Source organism: Sesamum indicum, linkage group LG10 (assembly GCF_026168435.1).
Source record: "Sesamum indicum cultivar Baizhima isolate 11 linkage group LG10, ASM2616843v1, whole genome shotgun sequence".
NCBI lineage: Eukaryota > Viridiplantae > Streptophyta > Magnoliopsida > Lamiales > Pedaliaceae > Sesamum > Sesamum indicum.
The window spans coordinates 17,779,692-17,794,075 of record NC_142666.1 but is presented as its reverse complement, the minus strand read 5'-3'; the positions used below and the strand labels follow the sequence as shown (position 1 = coordinate 17,794,075).

Below are 14,384 nucleotides of genomic sequence, written 5' to 3'. Positions count from 1 at the left end.
ATAGGTAAAAATTCTACTTTTTGAAATGTAATAACTAATCAAAACTCAAATATTTTTCAAAAGTTCAAAGTAATATTTTTTTATTATTATAATTTAAAATACATCATTTTCATCATGCATGTATTGTATTCACAAGCAAGAGCATATAAGGAAAAGAAAATTTAATCCTCCCCTAAACTAACTGAGAATCTGTTTACTTTGATGTATTCTCCTAAATAAGAAAAAATAATATAGCTTAATATAGTGTTTACTTTGAGGTACAAATACCTGATATTAGATCACGGGTCTTGTACTATCTCTGTTCCACTTACATAACTCATCCCACCTACCCTAGTAAGCATGTGGTTTCTCAATTTTGCGCCCAATACTTCTGTCTTTAATACATCTTAAAGGGTTCAATAGTAATTTTCCACTCAACCCATGTGTATTAATCAAGTAAACATATGAATAAAATTTTGTCCCGATGCAATAAAACGTCTAAGTAAAAAACTTATTATTAATTTAGGGCTTTTTTATCATTCATTTAATCAAAAATAATCATATCAATAAATTAATCGAATACTTGAAATAAACCGGACTTGATGGGAGGTGGGATACACTATACTCAAATTAGGGTTTTAAGGGTCCGATATCAGGCTCTAACAGTTGAACCAAATGTGCGGTATCGGGCTCTAACAGTTGAACCAAATGAGCGATTAGGCATAATAAGATGCATAATAAACAATCTTATTACGTCTGATCACAAAAACCAAACGGGGCCATAGTTTCTCAATTATGCAATTGAATAATTTTGTCCATTTATTAATGAACAATAAAATTAAACAAATAATCTAAAAATTTCCTACATAATAAATCATCTAGATATTACAATAAATTAGCTTCAACCTAGATAAATTCATTTCGACATTCAATAGTAGCAAAAAATCATTTGGTATTTTACTAGAAAAGGCAAAGGGCACCTTTGCGATGTCCGCAGCTGGCAAAGAATAATGTCAATGAATTTCTCTATTTTTATTTCAATAGTTTCACATAATACACAATATACTGCAGAAACTCATATAATCAAGACATACAAGCTTATAAAACAGTTTCATGGATTCAATACTATACAATTCCAGAAACAAAGAAGTGATTTGTTCGATATATTAAGATACAAGAATAGAAGCGAGTCAAACACTGACATGATACACAATAAATGGATAAAAACAAAAAATTGGAACGTACCTAAGCCCCTGAATGTTCACCAATCAATGCCCAATTGTCTATTGATGAATAGCTGGTCAATATACACAATGACTGGGCCTGCTGACGAAATATAGTTCTGCATCTGAATTCTGGCCGACGTTTCTGAAACAGAAAAGATAGAACTCATAACCAGAAAAATCTTTAGCTGGTAATAGAATACAAAATCGCTCAGAAGACATTCTGGAAAGGAATAGCAGGTATCAACGGCAGCATTGGTGTTGCAAATACTAACTCTACCTAGTTTGAATTGAGAGAAGGATCCGATGTCGACTAATTTAGCATAATTCAGTTGCTTATAGGTCCAAATGCGATAACAAAGGATGAATGGGCAGAAAGCCGTTAATGCTCTTGGTTGAGGTACTGAGTTAAAACATAAGAGTGCAGAAAACTAAAACGCACCATCTTCATTCAGCTTATTCAACAGTTGCGCCCTTGTGGGAAGGGCATACATTCCTGCACCAACAGCTTTTCTGATGGCCCATCCATGGTAGGGAGCAAACACCTGTGCATAAGCTTTCGAAGCAGGATCCTTCAGGGAATTTCCCCTGTCAGGAAAAAAGTTTTTCATGGCTCAGATAGATCAGTTGTTGCGACTGATGATTTTAGTTATAAGTATTATTGTTCCGTAACCAAAATTATCATTCCAAGATAAGAAAAACGAAAAGTATTAAGTCTCCTGCAATGCCATTTTTATTAAAGATATTTGAAAAGTAACATGTAATAGTAGCCACTTGAGAAGGCAAGCATCGAAACTCTATGTTTTACGGGATAAAAGCAAGCACTGAATATGCAGCATTCACTGGTCCTTCATCTGTTAATTCTAATGGTTCAAAGATGATCTTATATGTTTATAGATGGCATTTGCATTGAACAAAACAAAAGTAGCACATGGATGATATTCTGGTGCATGTAATATAAATAAATTCATGGTATCACTTATCTAGCACATGATAGAATATAAGGATAGAAATTAGAATTGAGTGGGATAAATAAGAATGATATCAGCAACTCAAAGCAATAATCAAGTTCAAGGGTTCCAGACAGTGGCATACTCTGAGGAAAGAATTTGCTCAAATAAAACTTTGACCATGTCAATCCCACGCTTCACTCTTAGTAGATTCCTCGTATGGCTTCCTGCCCTCCGCACACAATTGGCTTCAATATCACCATCCATCATCACTGGCAATGTCAATATTGATTTTGATGCCTCCGCAAGATCATCAACCTGATGCAGATTTACCCAAAAAATTCAGAGAAACTCAAACATTAAAAATCTAAAACAACCTTGACGTATACATTGTACTAAGTGCTCCAAGTGTCTCATTTCTCTAGCATATTAAGAGGATGCTGTGGACCATCAGCAGCACACATAAATGGTTTGGAATGCTTACTATTCATGCACATAGTCACACATGTGACTTCAGTGTTTCACTCAAAAAGCATATTCATAGTTGTGAAACAACAAAATTATTAATTGTACGAAAATCCGAGGGTTCATAACAGGACTGATAGATGTAAACCAGTACTAAATTGAAAGGTAACTTATATGTATAGTGTTAACTGTACCAGTTCCATCAAGTGTTTTCTTTGCATATTATGCAGAACTGCACCATCAACACTTCCCATACACAGAAACCCTCGTGGAAGGGAGAAAATCACTACTCATATCCAACTTCTCATAGACGTGCAAAGCAACATACTCAGAATTGCAAAGGCAAACCAAATTACACATTTAATGAATCACACACCATCATGTAAACACAATGGAAACACCCATTAATCAGTCTCCTTTCATCTTTTGAGCAATTAACAAAGTATAGAATCACTGCTTGTACTCAACTTCCAAGACTCGTGCAAAGCAACAGCTTCAGATTTCATAATTGTAAAACAGCCCAAAAGTATGCATTTAATGAATCACTCATGATTCAAGTAAACACAATAAATTATATCCACTAATCAGTCTCCCTTCATTTTTTGAGCAACTAGTCAAAGTTTACATTTCCATTTCCACACATGGGTAGATACAAACAAACCCAAGCAACAGAATTTTGGGGACAAATTCAAACCCAAGGGAGTCGGGAAAAGAGGTAGCACATCAACAAATTCCATCACAAAACGATAAGATAACATGCAAATGGCATCAACAAAACCCCAATCAAGAATTATCAACAAAATCAGAAGCCGGAAACAGCTCGTCAAATCACATTCCACTCAGTACCACAATCAACAATCAACAAAATTCACCACAAACTAAAAACAACCCTTGTATTACGCGAGACTAATGGAAAAACAAATTACTTTGGAGACATAATCAAGTTCAGCGAACTTGAAAGCGATGCCGAGGCAGCGGAAAAGGGGGGAGACGAGAGAGCAAGCCCTGGAGAACGCGGCTAGTTCGAGGCGGGCTTCTTCCCTGTCCGGGCATTGATTTATAGTGTTAGCCAATTCTTTGAAGGCCTCCGCCATTTTCTTGAGAGTCTTTTCGTCCTCCATGAATTGATCGGAGGCTGAGGGCGGCGGAGGGGAGTGGCGAAAGATCGAAGCGGAAGGTGGGAACAATGGGGCGGGAGCGTTGGATTAACGCCTTTTTACACCTCTATAGATGCATTAGAATTAGAATAATATTCGTTTTCTTGAATATAAACTTTGACTTAATAATATTTGAAGAGTAAATTAAAATAATATCATTATTTTATATTAGCTTGTGATAATGTTTAAGAAATAATTTAAAATTAAAAAAGAAATATTGGGGAAAGAAAATTCGAGTAATTCCCAAGAAAGACAAGCAAAGAATATATAGATATTTTCACCATCTTTCTTAAAGGAGGCTTCATTTTTTCTATATTCGAATATTTGTTATTCTATGATTCTTTTTTTATATTTATCTTTGAAAACTATATGATATAATGTTGATTAATATTTTGTTAGGCAAGACCAGCTAATATTATGAAAAAAAATCAAATAAATTAATTGTGCGTAAAAATATTCGTATACTAGTAACAAGAACATTTAGATGTATATGCATAATTTAATCTTTTAATATATTTATTTAATTTTAAATATATATGGATGTTTACCGTAATTATGCTTTTGAGTCCAACGGCCGAAACAAGCCCAAATTAGAGATAGGTGAACAGATTCTCATGTGCCTAGATACAATAAGCCCAAACTCTACTATTCCAGACACCATTTCAGATAGCGAGGGCCTCGATCGAATTCTGTCGTCCTATTGACGCAATAGAGTCCATAAATAAGCGCAATTACCAAACAACAATGTGGACGTGTCAGCCACATTCTATAATTCATGAGCCAAACCACCTCTAAAAGTGGGCCAATAGGGACCTCATATCCGATTGGATCCGGTTGTTGCAAGTAGTAGGTAACCATTTTGATCGCATTCTCAGTTAATTAGCAAAGACTTCTTTAAAAATTACATATCACTTAGAAGATAACTCTAAAAATTGGATGAATGCCATTCCTACAAACCTGATATCCCAAGAATCCTTAGGATATGGCAATTGCAACTAACAAATCCGAAAATCCACCCAAACTTTCCTATAAATAGAGATTAAGGTGAAGTTAATAAGGTAAGTGAATTTTCACTAAGTACATTTCTCCCTCAAACAGGAAGGATACTCGAAAATTGCTCTTCTCTTACACTCTCCCCTTAGATTTTAGCCTCTATTTTTGCATTCAAGTATCCCACATTCCACCACACCAATTTATTTCATCACATTAATGTCACGTTTATTCAGGTTTTCCTTATTTTATTCCACCGTTGTTTTGCATGTCAGTCTTTTGATAATTTGAAAATTTTTGAATCTTTGTAATATTATTGAACTACAAATCATATATGAATAAAGGAAATTACAGCTGCTTCCCTTGAAATTTGATATAATTACGAATACCCCTTATTATTTGAAAAATTATAAATACCCCTCTCAAAATGAAAAATAATTATGTAGCCCCTAAATGGTGAAGTGGGCATTACTATTTTACTCTTGTTGAATTTCTTTTAAAAAATAACAAAAGTATTTAAAAAAATATAAAAAATTTTGAAAATGTAAAATAAATAATTTAGAAGGTGGTATTTGTGAACCAAACAAATCTAAGCACATTCTAGTTTATTCAGGTTTTGTTTATTAAAGATAATTACACTAATACAACCAGCCTCAATAAATAGTATGGATATGTTTTGTTGGTGGAGAGGGTGAAGCTAATGTGTACAAGTTAAATGGTCCATGTTCAGGTCCTAAATCCCTAGAGTAGGTTAAAAGTCATCATGACGGGTTGGCCCATAATGGAGATGGGCTACTCCCCCATTGATTTAGCCCAACAAGATTGATGTGTGTGTGAGAGAGAAATAGCTCATAATCGTTTATTTGAATCAAGGGAAGATTTTGACTTAACTGTTAGGACGCAAAAAGTGGTCGTAAGTAAAGTTCTTGGATTTGAAGTTTTTGAGTCGAATATTTTATAAGCTTAAAGAAAAAATTTGCAAATAGATATTAGTATTTCGACAATTAATTTAGTAAAATGATTATAGAAAGATGAACTTAAGGAGAAATAAAATAGCAATGGATGCTTAAACATTGAGAAAATGACTCTGCTAATAAAAATATTACGAATAATTAGTTTGTACGCATACTTATGCTAAGAGAACATTACCCTCATCCAAAGGGAGGACACTGGCTTTTATAGCCTTAGGTCTCCCTCAGATGATAAAATTTGCCCCTTTCGGACTTGAGTTGGGGATTGCTGCCGATAATTCCCCCTAAATTCTGAGATGGTTGGCGGAAGTCTTCACAGGGTCAAGCTAGTTGAGGAGACTTGAGTCAGGTAGGTTTCCTAGAGGATAAGGTTCGCATCTTGGAGAGAGTTGTTAGGATGTGAGAGTGATCATTTCATGCCTTCGGATTAAGGTAGTGACTACGTGGCTTCTCCTTAATTCCATATCATCCAAATGGGCTTCGGGCACATGTGGAGGGCTTAAGCAACTTGCTTCCTAATGAACCATCGGGCTTTTTTAATTGGAGCTTATTTTTTTCTCGAATCCTGTAAGTCGATAATTGGCTTGGGGCTATTCCCTTTCATGAGCATGGGGGCTTTCAGCTGGGCCTCTATGTAAAATTGGATCTTCACCTAGGGCTAAAGCATTTTTTGGGGATTAATACCAAATATCAAGAGTGTTTATTATAGTCTAATGTATAAGTTAAGAGGACTTTTCCTTCATTCAAACTGAATGTGAAGATGAAGTTCAATTTCAAATTTCCCTCCGCTCTTGAAGCTTATTTTTCTAACATAACACATAAGTTGCTCAAAATTTGTTGTTTGTATCTTATACCCCTATTAAAAATTTTATAGATACCAAATTTTCTTGGAAGAAAATAAAGAACAACACGTCCCGCTAAACTTTCAAAAAAGAAACTCATTGCATCTAGCATTAGAGTATTGTCGTCGCCTTTTTTTGTTTTTAAAAGTTCCGCGTTGTGTTTATTTTTACTCAATACTTTTACATGCCGCCCGTTATATTTAATCCATTTCTAAAAATTAAAACTCCATTTACTTTGTGTGATGAATTAAAGTGAAATAAATTAGTACATAATAAAATTACGGATAAGATATTTGTTCGTGACAGTTTGAGTTATTTGTTAAAACGATTGTTAATCTCAAAAGGTATTAATTTTTTAAATGAAAAAAAATTATTTATAATTATAAAAAATTTAAAAAAAATTTATTATAATGTTTTTAAGATAACAAAGATAATCTTTATATACGTAATCTACACTAAAATAAAAAGAAAAAATTTTCACACTCACAAACGGTAGTTAATGACACCAAGTCACTAGTTATTTGTGAAGTAAAAAACGCCCTTCACATAAAATAACAAACTTATTCAACTTAATTGATAAACTATTATTGTTTTTGTTCCTTTCTTTTTATTAACGTAATATACTTGTTTATATATTTTACTTTTATTTATCTATACTAATATAAAAAGAAAATTCTTCCACACATTTCTCAATTAGTTTCATAACCTTAGCCGATTGATTTTATTAACTCTGCACACTTTCACAAACGTTCGTTTATTGATACCATCGTACCAATTATTTATGAAATAATAAACGTTCTTTATGATGAAATAACTAACCTATTCAACTTTTTAAAATTGATGTTGAACGATAAATTATTATTATTATTTTTATTAATATAATATACTAATTTGTATTTCCTACTCTTTTTCGTTATATATTTTAAATTATAAAAAAATATTTATTTTATATATATATATATATATATATATATATAAACGACGTGACACAACCACTAACATATTATACAATGGAGTAAAACATCCTACCCATCAACATGTGTTTTTTCCTCTGTTTGTATCATGATTAGACTCACTTCTCCCCCAGGATGTATAGACATTACACACACCGTCACTTTAGAAGAATGGAGGGGATTCTCTTTGATGAAGAAAGCAGGGCAGAAATCGACAAGTGTCTCCCCACACCACATGTAAGCCGCTCGACCCCTCAACACTGCCACGTTTACTCCTCCAATTGCCCTTTTCCTCTCTATAAAATTCACACTCTTGCCTTCCCAACGCCACTGGATAAACCCACCCCCGAATCGTTTCTTGCTCAAACGGCGACTACTATATATATTGTACGTTTTTCTTCGTTAATCTTCCATACAACTTTCTTAAAATGGCGAGTACCGGGACAAGAAGCTTGGCGGCCCCATTGCTGTTCCTGAATCTGATTATGTATTTTATCGTGTTGGGGTTTGCGAGCTGGTGCCTCAACAGGTGGATCAATGGCCAAACTGCTCATCCCAGTAAGTCATGTTTCTCGATTTTCATGGATAAACTGTTGGTTCTTTCAGATATATAAGTTGAACTGATTAATAATTCCAGGCATGGGAGGAAACGGGGCGACGGGGCATTTCTTGACGTTCGCCATACTCGCGGCGGTTCTTGGAATAGTGTCAAAGATCGCCGGCGGGAACCACCTGAGAGCCTGGAGGAACGACAGCCTCGCTGCCGCATGTTCGTCGTCCATTGTCGCGTGGGCGGTTACAGCGCTAGCTTTCGGGTCGGGTCATTTAACTCTCTGTACGTATAATAACCTGACAGCTTGTGTGTGCATGAACTAATGTGAGGGAGTTAATTGAATGCAGGTTGGCGTGCAAAGAGATAAATGTGGGAGGGTGGAGAGGATGGAGGCTGAGGGTGGTGGAGGCGTTCGTTATCATCCTGGCGTTCACGCAGCTGCTCTACGTTCTTCTGCTTCATGCCGGGTTCTTCAGCAGCAGTTACGGGCCGGGTTATAGGGATACCGGATACGGGCCTGGAACTCATGAGCCGGCGCCCAAAGGCGGCGTTACTGCGGCGGGGATCTGATGAAATGAAGTTATAATAAATTATGTAGGAGTGTATGTAAAACTGTTGTCTGGTTGATGATGGGTTTTTCGTGTTCATCAATTTTCGTATTTTCAATTTCAGTTTCTGTAACATCCATGTCGTTTTCCATTTCGCGTCCTGTTTGGCACGCTGGAAATATCTACACGTGGTGTTAATCACTTGGTTTACCATTTGCTGTTCGCTTGGGGTGGATGCGATAGTTTTTACTGTTCAAATCTGGGTTGGGAAATATTCACTCAAGAAAAGTTATTCGGATGAAATCAATTATAAAATGATATGTTTTTTGGTAACTTTTTATATGTTAATTTTATGTGTAATTAGTTCTGAATGCATTAAAAATTGGGTTTCAGAACGGCGTCTGCCCGCGAAGATGAATTTGGGTAGTTTCTTTGTATAGTTTTTGATGGGGTTTAATGAGTTTGTGTTGCAATAGAAGTGATTGGTTATTACAAGGAAAAACAACAGTGGCAGAGAATATGACCGACAGGAACTGACCGCCAAGCTTATCCAGCCAGGCCTCCCCCTTCTTGACAGCGGGGGGCTATATATTATATCATTTATATTTAAAATTGAAATAATATATTCAATTTTTATGATCTATATGTCTAAATCAAAGTATAGATTACAATAAAAAGAGTTTGATGAATAAGTAAAATTAAAATTAAATATAAGATGATTTTGATATTTAATTTTTTTTCAAGAGTAAATGGACTTTTCGAATTTAAAAAGTAAAGGTCATATTTTTTTAATATTTTAAATGGATAATTGATATGTATGAATATATTTCGTAATTGTATTTAACCCTAATTTATACGCCTTTTGTCTTGTATGAGCTATCTAAACTGGCTACAGTGTTGGTGGTGGAATCTCTTCCAAAATGTAATGTTGGGATATTTCTAGGCTTAAATATATTTTTGGTTATGTAATTTTAATTTTTGAGTATTTTTATTTTTTTAGAGTTGTAAAATAGATTCATAATTTCGCGAGTTTGGTTCTTGTCGACTTTTGTAAAAGTTGTGGGAGCAAATCGTGTACTTTTCGTGATTTTAGAATTTTTATCCTTTATTTTTAATGATTGCAAAAGAATTATGTAACTTTTCGACGTCTCGCAATTTTGATTATTTCGGTACTGAATTTTATAAGAGTTGCAAGAACAAATCATGCGCCGCATCATTTTGTTTTTTAACTTTCGTCCATGTTAGCAAAATTGAACCAATTAGGAAAAAAAAATCACAATTTAAATGAACAACGTGGGGCGCACACGATTTATTCCAACCACTTTGTAAATTCGGCACCGAAAGGATCAAAATTGTGAAATGTAAAAAAAGTTATATTGCTCTTTTACTATTCTAAAAAGATAAAAAATAAAACTGTCAAAATATTCAAAATTACAAAATCAAAAATATATTTAAATCGGGATTTCAATGTGAACTATTTTTTTCTTCGGTTTTTGTTATTAACTTCACTTCTCTGATCCAATTTCAGGATTTCAAGTAAATGATCAAAACTTGAATATCCTAACATGTAAACAAACTTCGTACTTGTGCAGTGAACTGTACCGGTTGGAGGAATTAGATGAATGAAAGATTTCAAATTCATATAACGGAGTTGAAACCTATCACTACTATATAATATAATATATTAATTACACTTAGACCCTCTTTAGAAATATGAAATATATTTTTTCTCAAAAAGTCTTATAATTTTACTTACACCTCTCTGAAAATTCATTGTGTACATCTGAACCACTTTCATTAAGGTTTGGACGAAAAATATTGACGTTAGAATAAAAAAATAATATGTTTTTTCAATTTTAGCCCTCAATATATGAACATTCACATGTAATAATTTTATATTTATACAAGAAAAAATATAATGATGTTAACTTCACTCTATATATATTACATTTATCTCTTTATAAGGACAAAGGGCACATAAAAATATTAAATGATGGGTAAAATTAAAAATTTATATAATTATTTTTTGGTAAGGTCAACATTTTCTGTCAAAACCATAACGAAAAGGAGTAAGGTGTAAATGAAAATTTTTGGAGGAGTAAGTATAATTTTAAAACTTTTTTAGGGGAAAACGTAATTTTGCATTTTTAGAGGATTTAAGTGTCATTAACCCCAAAATATAAGTCAAAATGAGAATTCAAGAATTTGAGATTATTTATAGCCTTAAATTATTCAAATGAGTTTAATGAATTTATTACTGTAAATATAAAATTCTTAATTTTAGATTAACTGATCCAAAAACAACGTTATATCATTTTATGTGAAAATTAACAGCCAATTTCTCGCACTGGTCGAGTAGATCATATACTTTTATTTGCAAGTTTTGTCCTTTCACCAAAGTGCGAAAAGATAATAATAAAAAAAAAATATAAAAAATAATTAAATAAAGGGATAAATGTAGAATTGGTACCATAATATAGGCCACTTTACAATTCAGGCACTATACTTCTTAAAATGAACAAATTTAATACCATAATTTACAAAAGTTGCAATTATTGTACTTTAGTTTATGATTTGGCACTTTTGATACCATGCCCTTCTTTTAAAAATATCATTTCATCCCCAAAAAGTTTGAGATTTCGCAAATCTAGTCCCATTGCTTGAAAAATGGTATCCGTACTTATAAAAAATCCCGATCGTTTACTGTGTGACATGTGGTGACCTTGCCTAGTCTCGAAAGCGCAACTCTTCGTAGGGAGTGACCTCTAAGGGACTGGATAAGAAGCCATCGGTTCCAGATTAGCAAACTGATAGTTGCCTTCTATTAGGACACCCCAATTACAAGGGACTAACGGATAGTCTGGTATCATAACTTGTGTTAATATTATTTAGATATTTTATCTACTAACGGATGAGACTTTTAAGAGAACAGAACCTGATGAGAGCTCGAGTTACAATATGAATACTTTCAAACTCTGAAAGATCAAAGATGGAATTTCTTTATGAAAATTCTAGAAAAATGGAAAAGATTACTTCCAAACACCGAACTATGGTTCGAGTGACAACAACGAGTATTTTCAAATCTTGGAAAAGCAGATAAAGAATTTCGTCCTTAGAATTCTAAAGAAGGCCACAAAGTCGGATCCCGAACCTCTTACCGAGGAAGAATAAAGAAAATTTCATAAAACTAGTGGAGTTGAGGTTGAAAGGTTCTGTGAATATCGGATGGGATAATACCCCAGAAGACACCAAAACCAGTATCCTTGCAGGAGATTCAAACAGTAGCCAGTATTTCCATGGAGCTCACAGGTAATATGATGGAAATGCAACTTATTCCAAAAGAAATTTTTTTTGAAAAATTAAGTAAGCTTAGAACAGAGAAAGTTGTTACTATGAAATAGATCCATGTAGAAACTATTGAAGTAGTGATAAAAAGTTCAGCAATACATTTATCTCTAATGGATAGAAGAATCAATAACTTAATAGATAGTTGTCTTGAGACAAAGATAGGTAATTTATATGTAAGAAAATTAATGTTTGATATTCATCGTAGGATCGCATACGACCTAGCAGACCAAGATTTCAGTAGAGTCTTGACCCTTCATCAGAAATTTTCTACTACTCTTCAAAGCATAATAGATTGAGTATTTCAAATCTTTGTAATTTTTAAGGTTTCAGTTTATGGGAGTTTCCCCGACAAGTCAAGTCCTCTTTCATATGAGCGGCTAAATGGTTGTCTCTTTCAATGAGAAAAAATAATATCTATGTAATATTTCATATATTTTTTCGATAAAAGTTAGGCTTCTGTCACTTTATTGTCCGAAATTCTATTAAGTCCGTATATTGGAGTGTCTTCTATGCCCAAAGGTAGGAAATGAAATAGAGTTGTATTGTTTGTTAATGAAGGAGCCAAGTGTGCGGACCATCTGCTGCGATAGTGTGGTTGAAAGAAGTTCGTAAAATCAAGGACTTGAATACCCGGTGGCTAAGTAGTAAAAAAGGTACTAAATTGACACTTTTAAAAAGTTTAGAGACCAAAATGAAAGTGAGGTACCAAACTGCAAGTCTCTGTGATATTAAAATGCAATTTTCTCATTAAATAAACTATTCTAAGTTCATATTATGGTGGTTGACTCCCCACCTTTTGCAGGCTAAGGTCAATCTTTTTGCTGCAATTATTTCGAAATTAAAGGGTTTCACAAAAGCTAATAGTGAATATGTGGGGTGAGATATTTAAATTTTTTAGGTTTAATGACACTTTAACCTTTATAAAAATAAAAAATTATACTTTTTTCGTAAAAAAGCTTCAAAATTATATTTATACTCTCTTTCAAAAAATTACTGTTTACACTTGACCCTCTTTTATTAAAGTTTGGACAAAAAATGCTGAAATTAGTAAAAAAATGACATAAAATTTTAATTTTACTTATCATTTAACATTCTTATGTAATAATTTTGTACTTATAAAAAAAATTGTAATAACATTAACCTCACTCCATATATATATATATATATATTATATTTATCTCTTTATAAGTACAAAAATATATATAAAAACATTAAATGATCGACAAAATTAAAAATTTACGTAATTTATTTTATTACTGTTAGCATTTTTCATCCAAATTAACGGATTTTTGTATGGTTCAATTAATCCAACACTTGATTATGAGATCCACGCCATCATTTACACCCCTAAAGTATAAAATGTAATAAAAATGTATTTAACCCTTTCAAATTATATTTTTAAGTGATTCGAAGTAAACCATTTGATACTTTATTTTAGTTATTTTTAAGTTTGAAAATTTTATATCATTTTTTTTTAATTTTTAAAACCTCATTTTTTTCTGAAAAAGAAAAATTTAAATCTTGATATCCCAAATCTCCTCTAGGACATCTTGACCGTTGCCACACACGTTTGATTGGAGGGAGAGAACGACGTCGTTTCACCCCCTTCTACGCTGGGTGGCGGGTAAGCGTGGGGTGGGTAGGGGTTACTTTCATTATTTTTAAAGAATAATTTATTTTTATAATTTATAATTATACATATAATATTTATTCAAAATTGGTTAAGATCTAATGCTGAGATGAATTGATTAGATCCTACGACTTTTATACACTCTAAAAAGATCCAACAGTCATTACAATAACAAATAACATATAATAGGTAAGGGCATAATGATACTTGATGAAAAAATTAACGTTATTCGGTGCATTTCACGGACCATGAGCAACGACATTAAAGAAAATAAGAGGCTTTACTGCCTATTTCTTAAACACCTAGTAGTTTTTAGTTGAATTTTAAACACATGGGAATTTTATACGATTTAACCTAAATTCTTCTTCATATATTCATACTATATCTAACGAAGCTATTCGCAACAACAGTAAATTGTTGGTATATTATATTAGTAATTATTAATTAATTATACATATTTGGTATCGATAATTAATATATATTAATTATTGATAATTAAAATTCATGATATAATTATAATCGATTTAGTGCAAAAACTGAAAACTCAATCTATGCATAATTCTTTTTTTTTTTTTTTTTTGAATTTGGTAATCTATGCATAATTCAACATCACATATGATGGTAGCTTTTGGTCGTGGTGTTGGCGTAATTCAAAGTACATTGAAGATAAGAGTGAGCTATGCGCTTTTAGCTGGAGAATATATATACAAAACCATGAATGCTTTACACCACCAGCCGAAATATATTACTTTGACTAAGGTTCAAATTTTATCCA

General features: G+C 32.8%; 2 protein-coding genes across 2 annotated transcripts; one reads left to right on the top strand and one right to left on the bottom strand.

The window, feature by feature from the left end:
• Positions 1-987: 987 nt before the first annotated feature.
• ACD11 (Glycolipid transfer protein (GLTP) family protein) lies at positions 988-3,864 on the bottom strand. Its single transcript, XM_011093060.3, has 4 exons — positions 3,544-3,864; positions 2,298-2,470; positions 1,645-1,790; positions 988-1,347 (listed from the first exon to the last, which is right to left on the bottom strand). The coding sequence occupies exons 1-4, from the start codon at positions 3,736-3,738 to the stop codon at positions 1,241-1,243; spliced, it is 621 nt and encodes a 206-aa protein (XP_011091362.1). The 5' UTR covers positions 3,739-3,864; the 3' UTR covers positions 988-1,240.
• Positions 3,865-7,839: 3,975 nt separating this feature from the next.
• On the top strand, positions 7,840-8,844 carry LOC105171820 (membrane protein PM19L). Its single transcript, XM_011093061.3, has 3 exons — positions 7,840-8,088; positions 8,168-8,345; positions 8,431-8,844. Exons 1-3 carry the CDS (start codon positions 7,959-7,961, stop codon positions 8,651-8,653), a joined length of 531 nt encoding a protein of 176 aa, XP_011091363.1. The 5' UTR covers positions 7,840-7,958; the 3' UTR covers positions 8,654-8,844.
• The last annotated feature ends 5,540 nt before the right edge of the window (positions 8,845-14,384 follow it).

Coding starts and splice junctions, on each gene's coding strand:
- LOC105171820 (XM_011093061.3), top strand. CDS start 7,959: ATGGCGAGTACCGGGACAAGAAGCTTGGCGGCCCCATTGCTGTTCCTG. Junction 8,089..8,167: donor TGGCCAAACTGCTCATCCCA/GTAAGTCATGTT, acceptor TAATAATTCCAG/GCATGGGAGGAAACGGGGCG. Junction 8,346..8,430: donor GTTACAGCGCTAGCTTTCGG/GTCGGGTCATTT, acceptor AATTGAATGCAG/GTTGGCGTGCAAAGAGATAA.
- ACD11 (XM_011093060.3), bottom strand. CDS start 3,738: ATGGAGGACGAAAAGACTCTCAAGAAAATGGCGGAGGCCTTCAAAGAA. Junction 2,471..3,543: donor AACTTGATTATGTCTCCAAA/GTAATTTGTTTT, acceptor AATCTGCATCAG/GTTGATGATCTTGCGGAGGC. Junction 1,348..1,644: donor GAATAAGCTGAATGAAGATG/GTGCGTTTTAGT, acceptor TTTCTGTTTCAG/AAACGTCGGCCAGAATTCAG.